Source organism: Diceros bicornis, chromosome 4 (assembly GCF_020826845.1).
Source record: "Diceros bicornis minor isolate mBicDic1 chromosome 4, mDicBic1.mat.cur, whole genome shotgun sequence".
In the NCBI taxonomy this organism is placed as follows: domain Eukaryota; kingdom Metazoa; phylum Chordata; class Mammalia; order Perissodactyla; family Rhinocerotidae; genus Diceros; species Diceros bicornis.
The window spans coordinates 68,771,353-68,785,253 of NC_080743.1; the positions used below are offsets into that span (position 1 = coordinate 68,771,353).

The window sequence follows — 13,901 nt, forward strand, 5'->3', positions numbered from 1 at the left end:
CTGGCTGTTCATTTGTACTCTTGATAATTAGGTAATAATAAGTAAAGTGTTTCCCTGAGTTCTGTGAGCTGTTATAGCAAATTATTTAACCTGAAAGGGGATCATAGGAAGTCCTGATTTATAGCTGGTTGGATAGAAGTATGGGAGGCCCAGGATCTGCAATTGGCATCTGAAGTTGGGGGGCAGTCTTGTGGGACTGAGCCTCTTAACCTCTGGGGTCTGTACTAACTCTGCGTAGTTAGCGTCAGAATTGAATTAAGTTATGGAACACCCGGTTGGTGTCTGTAGCGAATTGGAGAATTACTTGGTGTGGAAAATCCACACGTTTGATATGAGAAGTGCTGGTAGTAAAAATGGTTTATAGGTTTTAAATAGAGATTGCATGGAATTTGTAGATCAATTTGGGGAGTATTGCCGTGTTAATATGTCTTCAGATCCATGAGCATGAGAAGTTCCATTGATTTATGTCTTCTTGAATTTCTTTCAGTGATGTTTTATAATTTTCAGTGTACAAGTCTTATACTTCTTTTGTTAAATTTATTCCTAAGTATTTTATTCTTTTTGATGCTATTATAAATGGAATTGCTTCCTTAATTTCATTTTTGAACTCATTCATTGATCCTAATAGGTTTTTTATTGTGTGTGTGTGCATACTTTGGGGTTTTTTGTATACAAGATCATGTCATTTGTGAATAGAGATAATTTTGCTGCTTTTCCAATCTGGATGCCTTTTATTTCTTTTCTTGCCTAACTGCCTGGGCTAAGACTTCCAGACCAATGTTGATTAGAAGTGATGAGAGTGGACATCGTTGACTTGGTTCTGATCTTGGGGGAAAAGCATTCATTCTTTCACCACTAAGTATGATGTTAGCTGTGGGTTTTTTGTTAGATGCCCTTTATCTGGTTGAGGAAGTTCCCTTCCATTCATATAGTTTGAGTGTTTTCATCATGGAAGGGTGTTGGATTTTGTCAGACACTTTTTCTTTGTTGGGATGATCAGATGGTCTTTGTCCTTGATTCTGTTAATAATGGTGTATTATACTAATTTTCATATGTTGAACCAACTTTGCATTCTTGGGATGAATCTCATTTGGTCATTGTTTGTAATCCTTTTTACGTGTTGCTGGATTTGTCTTGCTAGTACTTTCTTGGGGATTTGATGACAGTTATGGTTCAAAGCAGAAGCATATGTAGCATATCGTTATCATTCTTGTTGCTAACAGTGTAGAAAGCATTAGAAAAATACTAAAAATCAGCCTCAAGGACTCAAAAGGCATAATAGTAGTCTGGAGCCATTTCGCGTGAAGTCATTGCTGATTTTAGCTTATATATTAAGTGATGCATATAGTGGTTATTCTGAATCCTGAAGAAATACATTGAATTATAGCTTACAGAGTCTCAGTTGTTAGGGCAGAGTATAATATATTTTAGGAAGATTTCTAGTCAAGAAAGTTCAAACTAGAGAAAACTTTGATATTTAAATGGGGTACCTGCCAGTTATCTGGAAATTTTACTTAGTTGTGGGGTTTCATTCAGTAGCAATGCTGATAAATGATTGACTGTTGTACTAGAGATCCTGCATCCCCAACTCCAGGAAGGCTGTTCCTGGTCACAGCCCATGCAGTCAGGAGGGAAATGTGACAAGGTATTTACCTCAAACTGAGCCCACCCCATGAGGTTCTGTGAGCAGTGTCATAGTTAGCCATTCCACGGCTGGGGGTGGTGGATGGGGGTGTTTGTCTGTCAGTTCTCTGTGTGGCCTGGTCACTGATGACACTGCACCCCTGCCCTCTTCTCTCCTGTTTGAGCCTGTGGGACTGGATTCTTGATTCCATCTCCCATTGACTCCATGGCATTTTGGATCACCCTGCTTTATGCACAGTCATTAGTCTATGTGAATCCAAGAGGGGATTATTGTAACGCTGCAAATTCTGTATCGTCAAAGTCTTGTTGGTCCACAAAGCAAGAACATAATGATATAAAGAACATCATCACTTTATGATTGTATGGTATTTTATTAACTATAAAACTTTCATTTTTATCTAATTTTGTTTCTTATGGCAACTCTGACGTATAGGTAGTACAGATACTAGCTGTATTCTATGGATGAAACAGAGGCTTGTTGAATACTTAGAATTTAGCAGGTGTAGAATGATGGTGCTGCCCAAAGGTGAACACCTTCATTCTGTATGTGGAGGATTAGGGGATCCCTCTCTAGCGTCGACCTGGGGTCTTCTCATCTGTTTCTTCACTTCCCTGGTCCTCTCCAGTAGTGGGATTGATTTTTCCTTCCTTCGGTGTCATCGGTCCATTTTCATTAATGAGCATCTTGAGTTCCATTCCCAAAGTCATTCAGGTGAATCAGATAGTGACCCCTTGTCCTTTTACTGCAAATCATGGTGCCCTGCAATTTTTCATTGGTTTGTTTTTGACCTCACGACCATTCAGGTGACCGTGCACAGGCGTCCCCGTCCATCTCAATTTGAGTATAATGTAGTGAACCAGGCCTTACTGGGGCATTGGCTTGTGTTCATCCTGTTTGTTTATTTCCTACTGAAGTATCAGTCTGGCAGTGCAGGATAGGGAGAGCCCCATTGGTTCTGATTCTACCACTCACAAGCTGTTTCTGTTCTCTTTTTGAGCCTCAGTTTTCCCTTCTGTAAAATGAAGGGTTGGATCAAATGACGTTTAAGGCCACTGAAGCTCTGCATTGGGTCTGACTTCCCTGTGATTTTGTAGTGTTCCTTGTTCATCTCTCCACTCTTGCTTTACCTCGTTGTTTTCCAGGTGATGATTTCATTATCGTGTAGCCTTTGTCTGCATTTCTCTTTGCCTCTCCCCGTGTCTTGGGCTTTCCTCCATTTCTTTATTTTTCCATAGAAGTAGTAGTAACCCACTGGCCAAGTAAGCATCTGGGCAGGGTGGGAAGCACTCTCTGCCCAGGATGCAGCCCTGGCATCTGCCCCTCTCCTGTCTCTGTGATGCCAGCCAGAGAGCTTAATCCTGGAGCTGAGGCGTTCATTCAGGAGCTAATAGTTGAAAGACCAGAACAGTTTCTCTGTTTTGCTGCTTTTTTCTCTCCTCTGTGCTGTATCTCTCACATCCTCATAATAAAGAAAAATAATCAGGCCATCACATCTAAGGTTTTGCTAATGGAGACTAAAAGAACCCAGAGAGACAGCATCTCCATGGGCACGTTGGATGGCTCAGTCTTACTTACCCTCTGTCCCTTTTAGAGAATTGCAAGGCATTAGTATAAAGACAAGTTACCACAATTATTTTGCATCCAACCCCTTAACGCTGAGGAGTGGGAAGGATTCTGCTGTGATCTGCAGCACATTCGTCGGCCCCCGCTGAGCCTCTGATCAATAGTGACACAGTCACATCAGATGGCCTTCGAATAGTACTTCCTTTTTCGGATGGGCTGAGAGAGAGGAAGAAATATAAGTGCCTCATTCCTCTTAGACTACAAATTAATAAAGACGTGGTGTGCAGCTGCATTTCAAGCATTTTGGAAGCTTTTCTGGGTGTGTGTGTGTGTGTAAAAGAGGACTGAGGCTTCTATCTTGTTGCATTCGGGGGTAAGGACACTGGTAAATGTCCATATGTGGACTTCTAAATCCCCATTCCCCTGCCCGCACACCTCTGCGCCTGGAGAACGCAGAGCAGGCCTCAGAAATGGGGAGTGGGATGCCCCCCAGACAGCTTTTCTTCTTCCCCTCCCCCAGAGCGTTTAGTAGAAGGTCATTGGCTGAGTGTGTGCCCTGGAATCTGGGGCCACCGCTGCCACTGCAGTTAATGCTGCTTTGTTCGATGCTAAATGAGGCGAGAACTTTCACCCAGGTCACATTCATAATCCCGCTCAGCAGGATGCTCAGCTGTGTGCCAAGAGCAGTTTCTACAGGCGGGCAAGAACTTTCCCATTGGAGCAGTGGCGCTGGCCTGGAGTGGGGAGAGCGGGCTCTGGGCCCCAGTGCTGCCGTGCGCTGACTGTGTCCTTGGGCGGGTCACTTAACTTCTGTAGGCTGCAGTTGCCTCTCATTCATTCAGCAGATCCTTGCGTCTTACTCTGCCAGGCGGTGTTCTAAGGGCTGGGAATATGGGGACTAAGAGGCAAGGTGCCAGCCCTCAGGGAGCTCCCCTTCCACTGGGGAAGGCAGAGAGTGGCCAGGTGGATGAGGCAAACCTGTAACTGCAGACCATGTTAAGTGCTGGGAAGGAAACAAACAGGGTGATGTGAAAAAGAGCAACTTTAGATGTGGTCATAATGGCCAACATTTAGTCAGCGCTGGAAGGGTAAAGGTACCTTTACACAGTAGTACCCTTCTGTGCTAAATACTTTTCATACATTCTTATTTAACCTTACTCTTGTGACGTAATCCTGGACATGAGTCCTGAGGTTCCTTTTGGATTTGAAATCCTCTGCTCCTATCACTCTCAGTTTTCAGAAGGTTATCAGGACAGAGGATTGGTTACCAGACTAACTCAGATGGGCCCATCACAGCTGGTGATTTCTAGATACAAGCAGAGTATCAGATTTCTTACTGCTTGTGTGTATTTTTGGAGAGAGGACACAGTGTGGCCAGGCGACCTGAGAGATGTGAGAAGGTAGGCAGGGTGGTGGAATAGAAACCAGACTGGGTTTGGGCCGTGAAGGGAGAGAGTTGATAAGAATGCAGGCGAGAGTGTCTGGACTGGGAGCCAGGAGCTGGGGGGAGACCTCGCCCCTTCTCTGCTGTCTGCTAACTGCTTTAGGCCTCATTGTTCTTCTCTGTAACAGGAGGGGCTTCTCCTTGAGTTCTACATGGTATATGCTGTGGACTGAGGCTGTAGAACTGAGTGGTTTTCAGAGAAGAGATGAGAGCTGGAACACAGAGATCCAGGGACCTTTACATTGTCCCCATTTATGGGGGCTCTGTCCTTTTTGCCTCAGGAGAGTGTGGCACTGTGGCCTTTCCCTGTGGCCTTGCCTGCACTGGCCAGCCAGTGGGGTTTTAACAGCCCCATGATACAAGATTCTGCTGTTGTCTTCTGAAGAGTGTTGATTTTTGTTCTTAAAGACAGTTAACATGACTGGTCTTAAATCCTAAATCTTTTGCTGGGTTCCTTGGAGTCTCCTCTGCACAGGTGCAGTTTGGGGGTCATCCAAGGACCTGGCTGGGGTTGACACACAATTTGGGGGCTCCCCCTCCCTGACACCCTCCTGTCGGGGATTTCTGCACTCACTTTCAAGCTCCTCTAGCTATCCCAGTCTCTGGTGTCTGAGGCTGTCTGAGTGAACTTTGATGCCTGAGCTCTAGCCAGCCTGGCTGCACTTGCGGGATTGTGCTGTTGGGTGAAAAACTGCACAAACCAAGTCTCACCCAACTCAGTTCCCTTCTTTCAAAGTTGATTCCCTGCCAATCTCTGCCTGTTTTTGGTCTCTCTCCAGTGCCTTCAAAGTTGTTTTTATTATTTCAATTAATAGACTTCATTTTTTAGAGTGATTTTAGGGCTACAGAAAAATTGAGTGGCAGAGTTCCCATATACCCCCTCACTCCCCAACCCCACACAGTTTCCCTTATTATTAACATGTTGCCTTAGTGTGGTGCATTTGTTACAATTAGGCCAGTACTGATACATTATTATTAACTAATGTCCATTGTTTATATTGTAATTCACTCTTTGTGTTGTATGTTCTCTGAAAGGTTATTTTTTTCACATTTTATCTAGACTTCATATTTGTTGTTTGTTGGAGGCCTGATGATGTAAGCTTCTCCAACATGATCAGAAACAGAATCATCTAATATATTTATTTTTGATTCATATGTAAGTTTTTTCCTGGTCTCTAGAAACAGTTGACAGAAACATTGTAAATGAAGGGAGATCCCTAAGGAAGGTGATGACAGAAAGTCAAACAAGTCGATGGGTGGCTGTTATGTCTTGCTGCTTTTACTGTTGTGATTCACATATCAGGAGTCAGTACAGTTCAGTTTATCAATGTCTTCAGAAGTTAATTCCAGAAAATAGGGTGGAAGCAAGAAAATGAAAAAAAAACTTTAGGAGATATTGACCAAGCACTGAGGCTGAGGTGGTCTAGAAGCTTGCAAAAAATACCTGAGGTCTTTTGGTTAACCTTATTTGCAGATGACTCCTGCTTATCTGGAAGATGAAGCCACAGATAAAACTTATACAGATAATCTCCTGTCTTGATTACCCAGTACAATTTGCATCTTCCTTCCAGTTTTTTTTTTTTCTTTCTAGGTGCTACTGAAAAAGAAGCAAGCCCTGATATTTTTAAACTCTTTTACTTTATTCCTCCCTTCAGCTCTGTGGTAGATGTTCTGAATAGAGGCCCTATGTGGTGTCTCACCACAGGGATTCCTGGAAGGCAAGCATAGAAATCTTACAGAAGTCTTACAGAATGCCAGGTGATTAAAAATTCACCAACAGAGAACTTTGAAATACCATCTTCTCTTGGTAAGCCAGGAATTACATGTGCTACTGTAAGACATCTGGCATAGGTCCAGATCAGGTACCTGAATAAAAGTCAGATAAGTTTATAGAATCACAACAGGACTCTACAGGGTGGGGTGGCTGACTGGAAGAAACAGGCTAATGCCTGTGGTGCTGGAACACCAGGCAGAATCCAGGGTTCAGGCCTCTCCTCTTGCCCCCCACAGAGTGGTGATTCTGCCATGAACACTTGGGGTAGATATGCATTCATCCTTGGAGGGTTCTGGTCAGTCAGGTGTGTTTTAAGCATCTCCTGTGTGCCTGGACCTGTGCTAGGCACGGTCACCTGGTGATGAGTAAATCGTGTGTTTAGCCATGTGTTGATGCTATAAGGGAGAACTGTAGGGAGTTATGGGAGTCATCCAGATGATCATCTCACCTTCCTTGGGGGTCAGCAAAGGGAAGTAGAGATTAGGCAGAGATCTGCAGGATCATGGATGTTGGAGGACTGGAGAGAGAGAGGGTAGGAGAAGAGCCTTCTGTGAAGAGGAAGAGCAAGTGTAGAAGCCCTTGAATGTGAGGAGATATGGTGTATTTGAGGACCTTCTGGATAACAGAGAGGCCAGTGGTGTGAGATGAGGCTGGACCATGCTGGCTGTGTTGGCCATGCTGAAGGCTTTGATTGACATCTTGAAAGCAGGTGGAAGCAAGCGTGGGCGATTCTTAAGCAAGGAAATAACACAAGCTGATTTGCATTCGAAAGATTTCTCTGTGACAGCCTTGTGGAGAACAGTTTGGAGGGGGTCATGGGGGGCAGTGGAGAAACCAGTGAGGAGGCATTGTGTAAATTAAGTAAGAGAGGAAGGTTTTCTGGGATCGGGTGGTGGCAGCGTAGATGGAGAGGTGGAGGAGAGAGAATTGGCAGGTCTTGGTTGCTGATTAGCTCTGATGGATAAGGGAGAAGCTCAAGGGTGACTTCCAGGTTTCAGGCTTGAACAACTGCTGGACAACTGGGGGCTGTTGATCAAGAGGAGGAAGCCTGGGGGGGAGTATGGCTTGGGGTTGGGGAAGGGAAAGAGAGCACGAGTTTCCCTTTGAAGTTATTCCTCTGATTCCCAGGCATGAAGCCAACCCACCTCTGTTTTCCCAGGAGCCTTTGGCACCCAGTATCCTGCAGGAGAGGCAGATAAAGGGGATGCCATTTCTGAGTGATGACCTGTCACTGTGCATTAGCCTTTGACTGAGGGCAGGGACTTGGTTTTCGCCTGATCCCTGTAGGAGGTGACAGAAGCCTGGATCTCCAAAGGTTGTTAGCTCAGCAGGTGGATGAGGTTCAGGCCTGGGAGCCAACTTTCCATTCTAGAATGGGAGGGTGCCGGCCTGTGTTCAGTTTACCAAGGAAATGATGAGCTTGACCACTGAGGTGGAGTGGTTGTAAGGACCACCCTCCAGCAGGTGGGTGTGGTTTCAGACTGTGTCTCACACTTACTCTGTCTCAAGATAGAGACTTGGGGTGGACTGAAGTTAGTTGTGAAGGTGGTAATCGTTAGTTATCGAGATACTGTTTGTGGCGGGGTTATACTTGTACATAGGGCGGTATTCACTTATCATACCCTCTGGTTTTGCCCCGAGGTCTGGGCTTTCTGACCCCTCCCCTGCTTTCCTGGCATCGTGGTTCTCCTTTTCGATTCATGTTATTAGTGTAGATATTTAGCTTTGACTAGCAGATGTGGACCTGAACCCTGCTTTGTGTTTCCTTTTCATCTCTTTGGCCCTAAGGTGCATCTGTCGTGGAGATTTCGACCCTAAAGTGTGTCTGTGGTGGGTTATCTGCTCCGGACTCATTCTTAGAAAGGAAGATTTGTGATTTTCCCATGACTGGGAAGGAAGGAAGATGAGTGAGTGATTGTGTGGTGTGTATGTGAGTGTGAAGAATTAGTGAGTGTGTGGGATGACTGTGTGCATGCTCTGTGTGGGGGGTGTGAGATGAGTATGTGCGTGTGGTATGTGAGGTGAGTTGTGTGTGCGTGTGGCACGTGAAGTGTGTGAGCGTGTGTGCACTGCATGTGGGTGTGAAGGGTGTGGTGTATGTGTGTGCATGTGTGCCAGCTTGGGTGGTGGCTGATGGTGTGAAGGAGGCACTGGTAGGGTAAAGACGTTGGGTGTCCTCATGTGAGCTCCTTCACATGCGGAATGCTGCTCCCTCATTAGGAAACCCTTCCCAAGTTAGAAAGCTGCCTCTCCATCTGTGTCGCCTCCACTCCCTGCACTCTGTGTTTCCTGATTGCTTCAGGATTCTCAGTCTGACAGTGCCTGTTCCTGAGGAGGGTGAGGGGCTGGGCGGAGGTAGCAGTGTGGGGACGGGTCCCATCTGGGCATTTGTGTTCAGGCCCAGTTGTGCATCTTACTGGGCAGCAGGCCCTTTCCTGGTGTGGCAGAGATCAGTGTGGGAGGACCGTGCAGTCCCCCAGGCTCACCTGTAATGTGTGACCTTGCTCACTCTTGAGGTCCTGGCTCTCACATGACGGCTGAGGGAACACGAGCCCCTGCAGGTCTGATTGCCAAGTCAGTCCTGACTGCTCAGAGTTCAGGGCGAGAGCCATCAGGCGTGCAGTGTCCAGGAGAGGGAGTGTGGAAACTAGCCCCGGCTAGAGGGCCTCTGAAGTTGGGCAGTCACAAACCCGGGCCTCATGTCCTTCCTGGCTGTGTAGGTCGCTGATGTAGACACACTGCAGGGGCCCCAGCCGAGCTCAGAGGGGAGAAACGCCAAGCACGGTTAACTTGGACTGGGGGCTTCGTTTACCTGAGCGAGTCTCCAGGTGCTTTATTGGCGGGTACACTGCCCCCCACCCGCATCGGTGGGGCTGTCCACCATGGGCCCAGACTGCAGTGTGCTCACTGCTTACCACTGGTTTCTGGGAACTGTGTTCTTCAGTGTACTAGCACACACTGTGGATCAATACTAGGGAAAAACCTTGTGCAATATTTAGTTTTTGAAACCCTCCTCACTGGGGACAGCCTTAGCTCCAAGTTTCAGGAAGAACCCTTTATTCCCGTAACCACGGCAAATACATTCCCTGCAGAGATGACTGTCCTCTTGTCTTCCATTAATGCAATCTTTGCCTGGGTAGACTTTTAAATTATCCTGGGCCTGTTAATTTCTAAGGTGTCCCCTGGGCTATCTTATGTGTAAAAAGGAAAGGCAAATCCCAGTGGGTCAATCTGGAATGGGATGGTGTATATGAGGGAACTAATACCATATGTGCTTAATAAATGTTGAATTGTCCTCCTCTTTTCTCATTTCATCCTGCTAAGGAGTGATATCTAGAGAGTCTCTATACTTTTGATGCAGCAATCCCACTTGTAGGAATCCAGGTCATTTGGATGAGCTCAGAGGTGTGTAGATGAGGAGGTTCGTGGAAGCACTGTTTGTAATAGTGACATAGGGTAAGTGTCCGTCAGTCGGGGAGCCATCACATGTAATGTGATAGAGCTATATGCATTGGCAGAGAAAGATGCCCAAATTATATTAAAGTTAAAAAAAAAAACAAAAACATGTTGCAGAACAATGTGAGAAGTATGAACCTTTTTACATAAAATAATTTCCCCTGTGTGTCTATGAATATATATGTCCATTAGTGCACAAAAAGAGATATGTCCAACTGTTGACAGTGGGGGACTTTATTCTTCTGCTTTGCATATTTCTGCATTATGAATAGTCTACAGCAAGAAAGTACTCATATATTAAACTATCTGCATATCATTTGGTTTTAAAAATAACTTGCAAGTCTAGTCAGGTTAAATTTTTTAATAAAAAATAAGTGGTCCATTCCTTTCTTCCAATTAGGAGCTTATTGAAATGCGTGAGGTCTCTATAACATCCAGGGCTAACTCAATGAAGTTCCACTAATTAAAAAAGTATGTAATATGTGCAGAGCACATTTGTGCAAGAGATTTATACCTTATCTCATTCAATCTTTACTGAAATCCCATTTTACAGATGAAGAAATTGAGACAAAGAAAGGTAAGGTACCTTACTGCAAGGATAGTGGTGGGAGAGTCTTTCTGATTTGGAAGCCTGCTTGGTTAAACACAGCGCTCAGCTGCATCTCTGATAAAGCACTAGATGAAAAAGGAAGCAATTTCTTGTTTAGTTGCTTTTCATAAAGTTAGAAATAGTCTCAAAACAAGACACGCTTCTGACTCTTGATTTCCTCATCTATAAAATGGAGAGATGAGCTGGATGGCCTCCAAAGGGCCTTCCACTGCTGACATTCTGTGATTAGGGATGCTTGCGACCTCTCTTCTCAATGAGTGTTTGCTTCTTCCCCCCAGTACGTAGGAAGCCTGGATGTGCCGAGGCCCAACAGCAGAGTGGAGATCGTGGCTGCCATGCGCCGGATACGGGTAAGTGGCTGGAAGTGGGGCTGTGTGGACCTGGAACTCAAGCATCTTAGCTGTTGGCTCTTTTAGATAATGCTAGAGGTGCCACAATGGATGCTTACACCCTTTGTGAACCCCAGACCCCCTCTGTCCAGGGAAGCTGTTCTGAGTTGGGTGGTTGATCTTGATTAAAGGCCAAGGTTCAAGTGGATGTGATGGCTGGAGGGGTACCATCCTCCCTCTCTCTCCTGACCTGCAGTGTCTCAAACTGAGATGCATGTTACTCTTGAGGATGTGTGGAGTGAGAGAGAATGGCGAAGTGTCTTTTTTATTCATAGACTTTAGGGAAAACGTTCGATAATTAGTAGTTAATTGACTCAAAACATTAAAAAAGTAAAGCAATTTATTGTGGTTTATAAGATAAGATTTACTTGAATTTTTAAAAACAAATGTGGGATTTCAACAAAATTTCCTTGGTTGGTTGCTTTAGGCTCTAGAAGTGTTATGCATTCTCATCTGCCATTTTGGGTACTTTAGAAGGGTTTGGTAAGCTTTCCAACCTGTTGCTTTCTGACTCTGGTACACGGAATAGAGTTTGAACAAGAATTAAGTTGTCTTTTGATCACCTGTGAAGAAATTTTTCCATGTGCTCTGACCTGAAGCAGCAGAAATTAGTTTAGATTTGTGTGTTTCAAAGGTGGATTTGGTCAAATGGATTGTGATGGCTTTTTGGAGAGAATGGGTATGGGAGGTGGCTGGATTGGTCATCTTGGACACAGCCTGGTTTGGGCTCCTTGTCTTTTAGAAGAATCTGCTCACCTAAATGGAAACCATGTAGCAGAGGTTGGGAGCTTCATTTTGCTTTGCTAGTTTTACTTCAGCCAATTCATCTGATCGACAGAAACTTCAATTCAATGACAGTAATTTTGGGAAGAAAATTAGCGTGTTTGCTCCTGTTTCTCTGAGCACTTCATCAGCCTAATAAAATAATCTTTTCACTGCCTTAACCCTCCCAGTCCTTCAGTGTTTTTTGTTAAGTTGAATTTATTGAAACTAGTGTTAAATACAACAATACCGTTTTTCATGGACATAGGAATGAGTCGCTTCAAAGCACTTTGACATCAGTTAGTTCATTTAGTGTTCACAATAAGCTGTGAAGGGAGGGTCGTGTGCCCTCATTTTCTAGATTAAACTGAGGCTTAGAGAGGCATAGTGAGGAGTCGCAGGGGTCTAGGAAGTGGCGGGCATGTGGCTGAATGCAGTTCTCTGTTCGTTCTCGTGAGAATGTGCAAAATTCATCACCCCGGTGGCTTCATCCTGGCGTTCGGTATTCCCAGGCCTTTTTTTTTTTTTTTTTTTTTGTGAGGAGATCAGCCCTGAGCTAACATCCGCCAATCCTCCTCTTTTTTTGCTGAGGAAAACGGCCCTGGGCTAACATCTGTGCCCATCTTCCTCCACTCTACATGGGACGCCGCCACAGCATGGCTTGCCAAGCAGTGTGTCGGTGTGCGCCTGGGATCCGAACCAGCGAACCCCTGGCCGCCGCAGCGGAGCGCGCGCACTTAACCGCTTGCACCACCGGGCCAGCCCCATTCCCAGGCCTTTTTTCTTCTCCTCCTCCACCTTCCTGATCAGACAGAAAGCACAGAGGTCTTGGCTGGGGATGTCTGGAGTGTGACCCTTGTTAGGATGGCCTACTGCTCTCACCATGGCTGTGACGAGGACTGGACCTGGAGCTGGCCTGTCCCTGGGGTTTCAACCAGAAAAAGTTCCTCTTTTCTCATATTTGGCTGAGAGACAGGGAACATGTTGCTGATATCGCTATCGTTATTAGAGTAATATCTCTCGTTGATAGAGTAATATCTCTATTAATAATAGTAGCTATCCGTAGTAATAGCTACTGTTCGACACGTGTCCTTACTAAGTGTCAGGTACTTTATCAGGCCCTATTAATATTGATATAATGTTATTTATTTTCAACTACTCTAGATGAGGTGAGGATATTATTATCGCATTTTGTAGATGAGGAAACGGAAGCTTGGGGGATTAAATTTATTTTCAAATTGATGTCGATAAGTGGAGCTGGGATGCACCCCCAGGACTGTGACCCTAATTTGGGTGATGGCCCCAGCTGGGGAGCCAAAGGGTTAGAACCTGGAACTTTCCCAGTGAGGGAGTCAGTGGCAGAAACACAACTTTTGTGGAAGGAACAGAGGTACGGGAAAACATCACCTTGAAGCAGCAGAGGGCCAGGGTGTGTGGTGGGGCTGGCTACACCTGGGATCTGGAGGAGGCCTTTGGGGCTGGAGTGTGGCCCCCGTCTCCTCTTCCCTCCTCACCTGTCAGCGCACATGGCCGTGTGCCAGGAGCTTCCCTTCCCTGTGACCTGCTTCCAGTTTTTAATGAGCAGCTCATTAAATTAGAGAGAGAGATTAATTGGCCAGAAAGCTGTTTGGTCTGGCTGTCCAGTCAATTGTTTAGACTGGCCACCAATAAGAACTCTGGGTGTGTGTTTTACCCTGAACCCCCCAATTCACGGCTGCATCTAGGCTGGCATTTTCTTTTCTTCTCTCCCTTTCTGAAGCTGATTTGGCTGTAATTACGGTTGTCGAGAACTGGGGCATGTGATTTCTGTGTGAAGGACTGTTACTGACTTGGTTCTTTTATGTTGAACTGTGCCAGGCGAGCACTGGGCAGGATGCTGCAGGGTTGGCTGGCTGGGCGCTCTTGAGGATTCACAAGGCACGGGCGTCCCGGCTTGGCCAGAGTGGTGGCCAGTCCTCAGGGAGAAGCAGTTCTGATAAAAATCATGGTGTCTTACATCTGTGAAGTGTCGTGCCTTGCCAAGCCCTTTAGATCCCAGTGTCCCTGATCCTCTCTGGAGCTCTGCACAGGACAGTGGATGGGGCATGCAGACTGTCTCCATTTCACAGACAGAGAAGCACTCAAAGTAAAGTGATCAGCCTGAGGGTGGCCAGATCCATCTTTTGAGCTGGGGCTCCAGCAGGTGTGTGGATTCCTCTTCCTCATTTCCATACTGCAGTGTTGACCAGAGCTAAACATGGACTTGGTTGATTTGACTG

General features: G+C 45.7%; 1 protein-coding gene across 2 annotated transcripts in view; it reads left to right on the forward strand.

Annotated features, from left to right (window-relative positions):
• Positions 1-13,901, forward strand: part of LOC131404702 (carboxyl-terminal PDZ ligand of neuronal nitric oxide synthase protein-like) — a 287,659-nt gene that overhangs the window by 65,163 nt on the left and 208,595 nt on the right. For both annotated transcript variants that reach the window (XM_058539693.1, XM_058539692.1), the window contains exon 2: positions 10,771-10,842. In XM_058539693.1, coding sequence (XP_058395676.1) covers positions 10,771-10,842 — 72 coding nt within the window. The remainder of the gene's footprint in view (positions 1-10,770; positions 10,843-13,901) is intronic.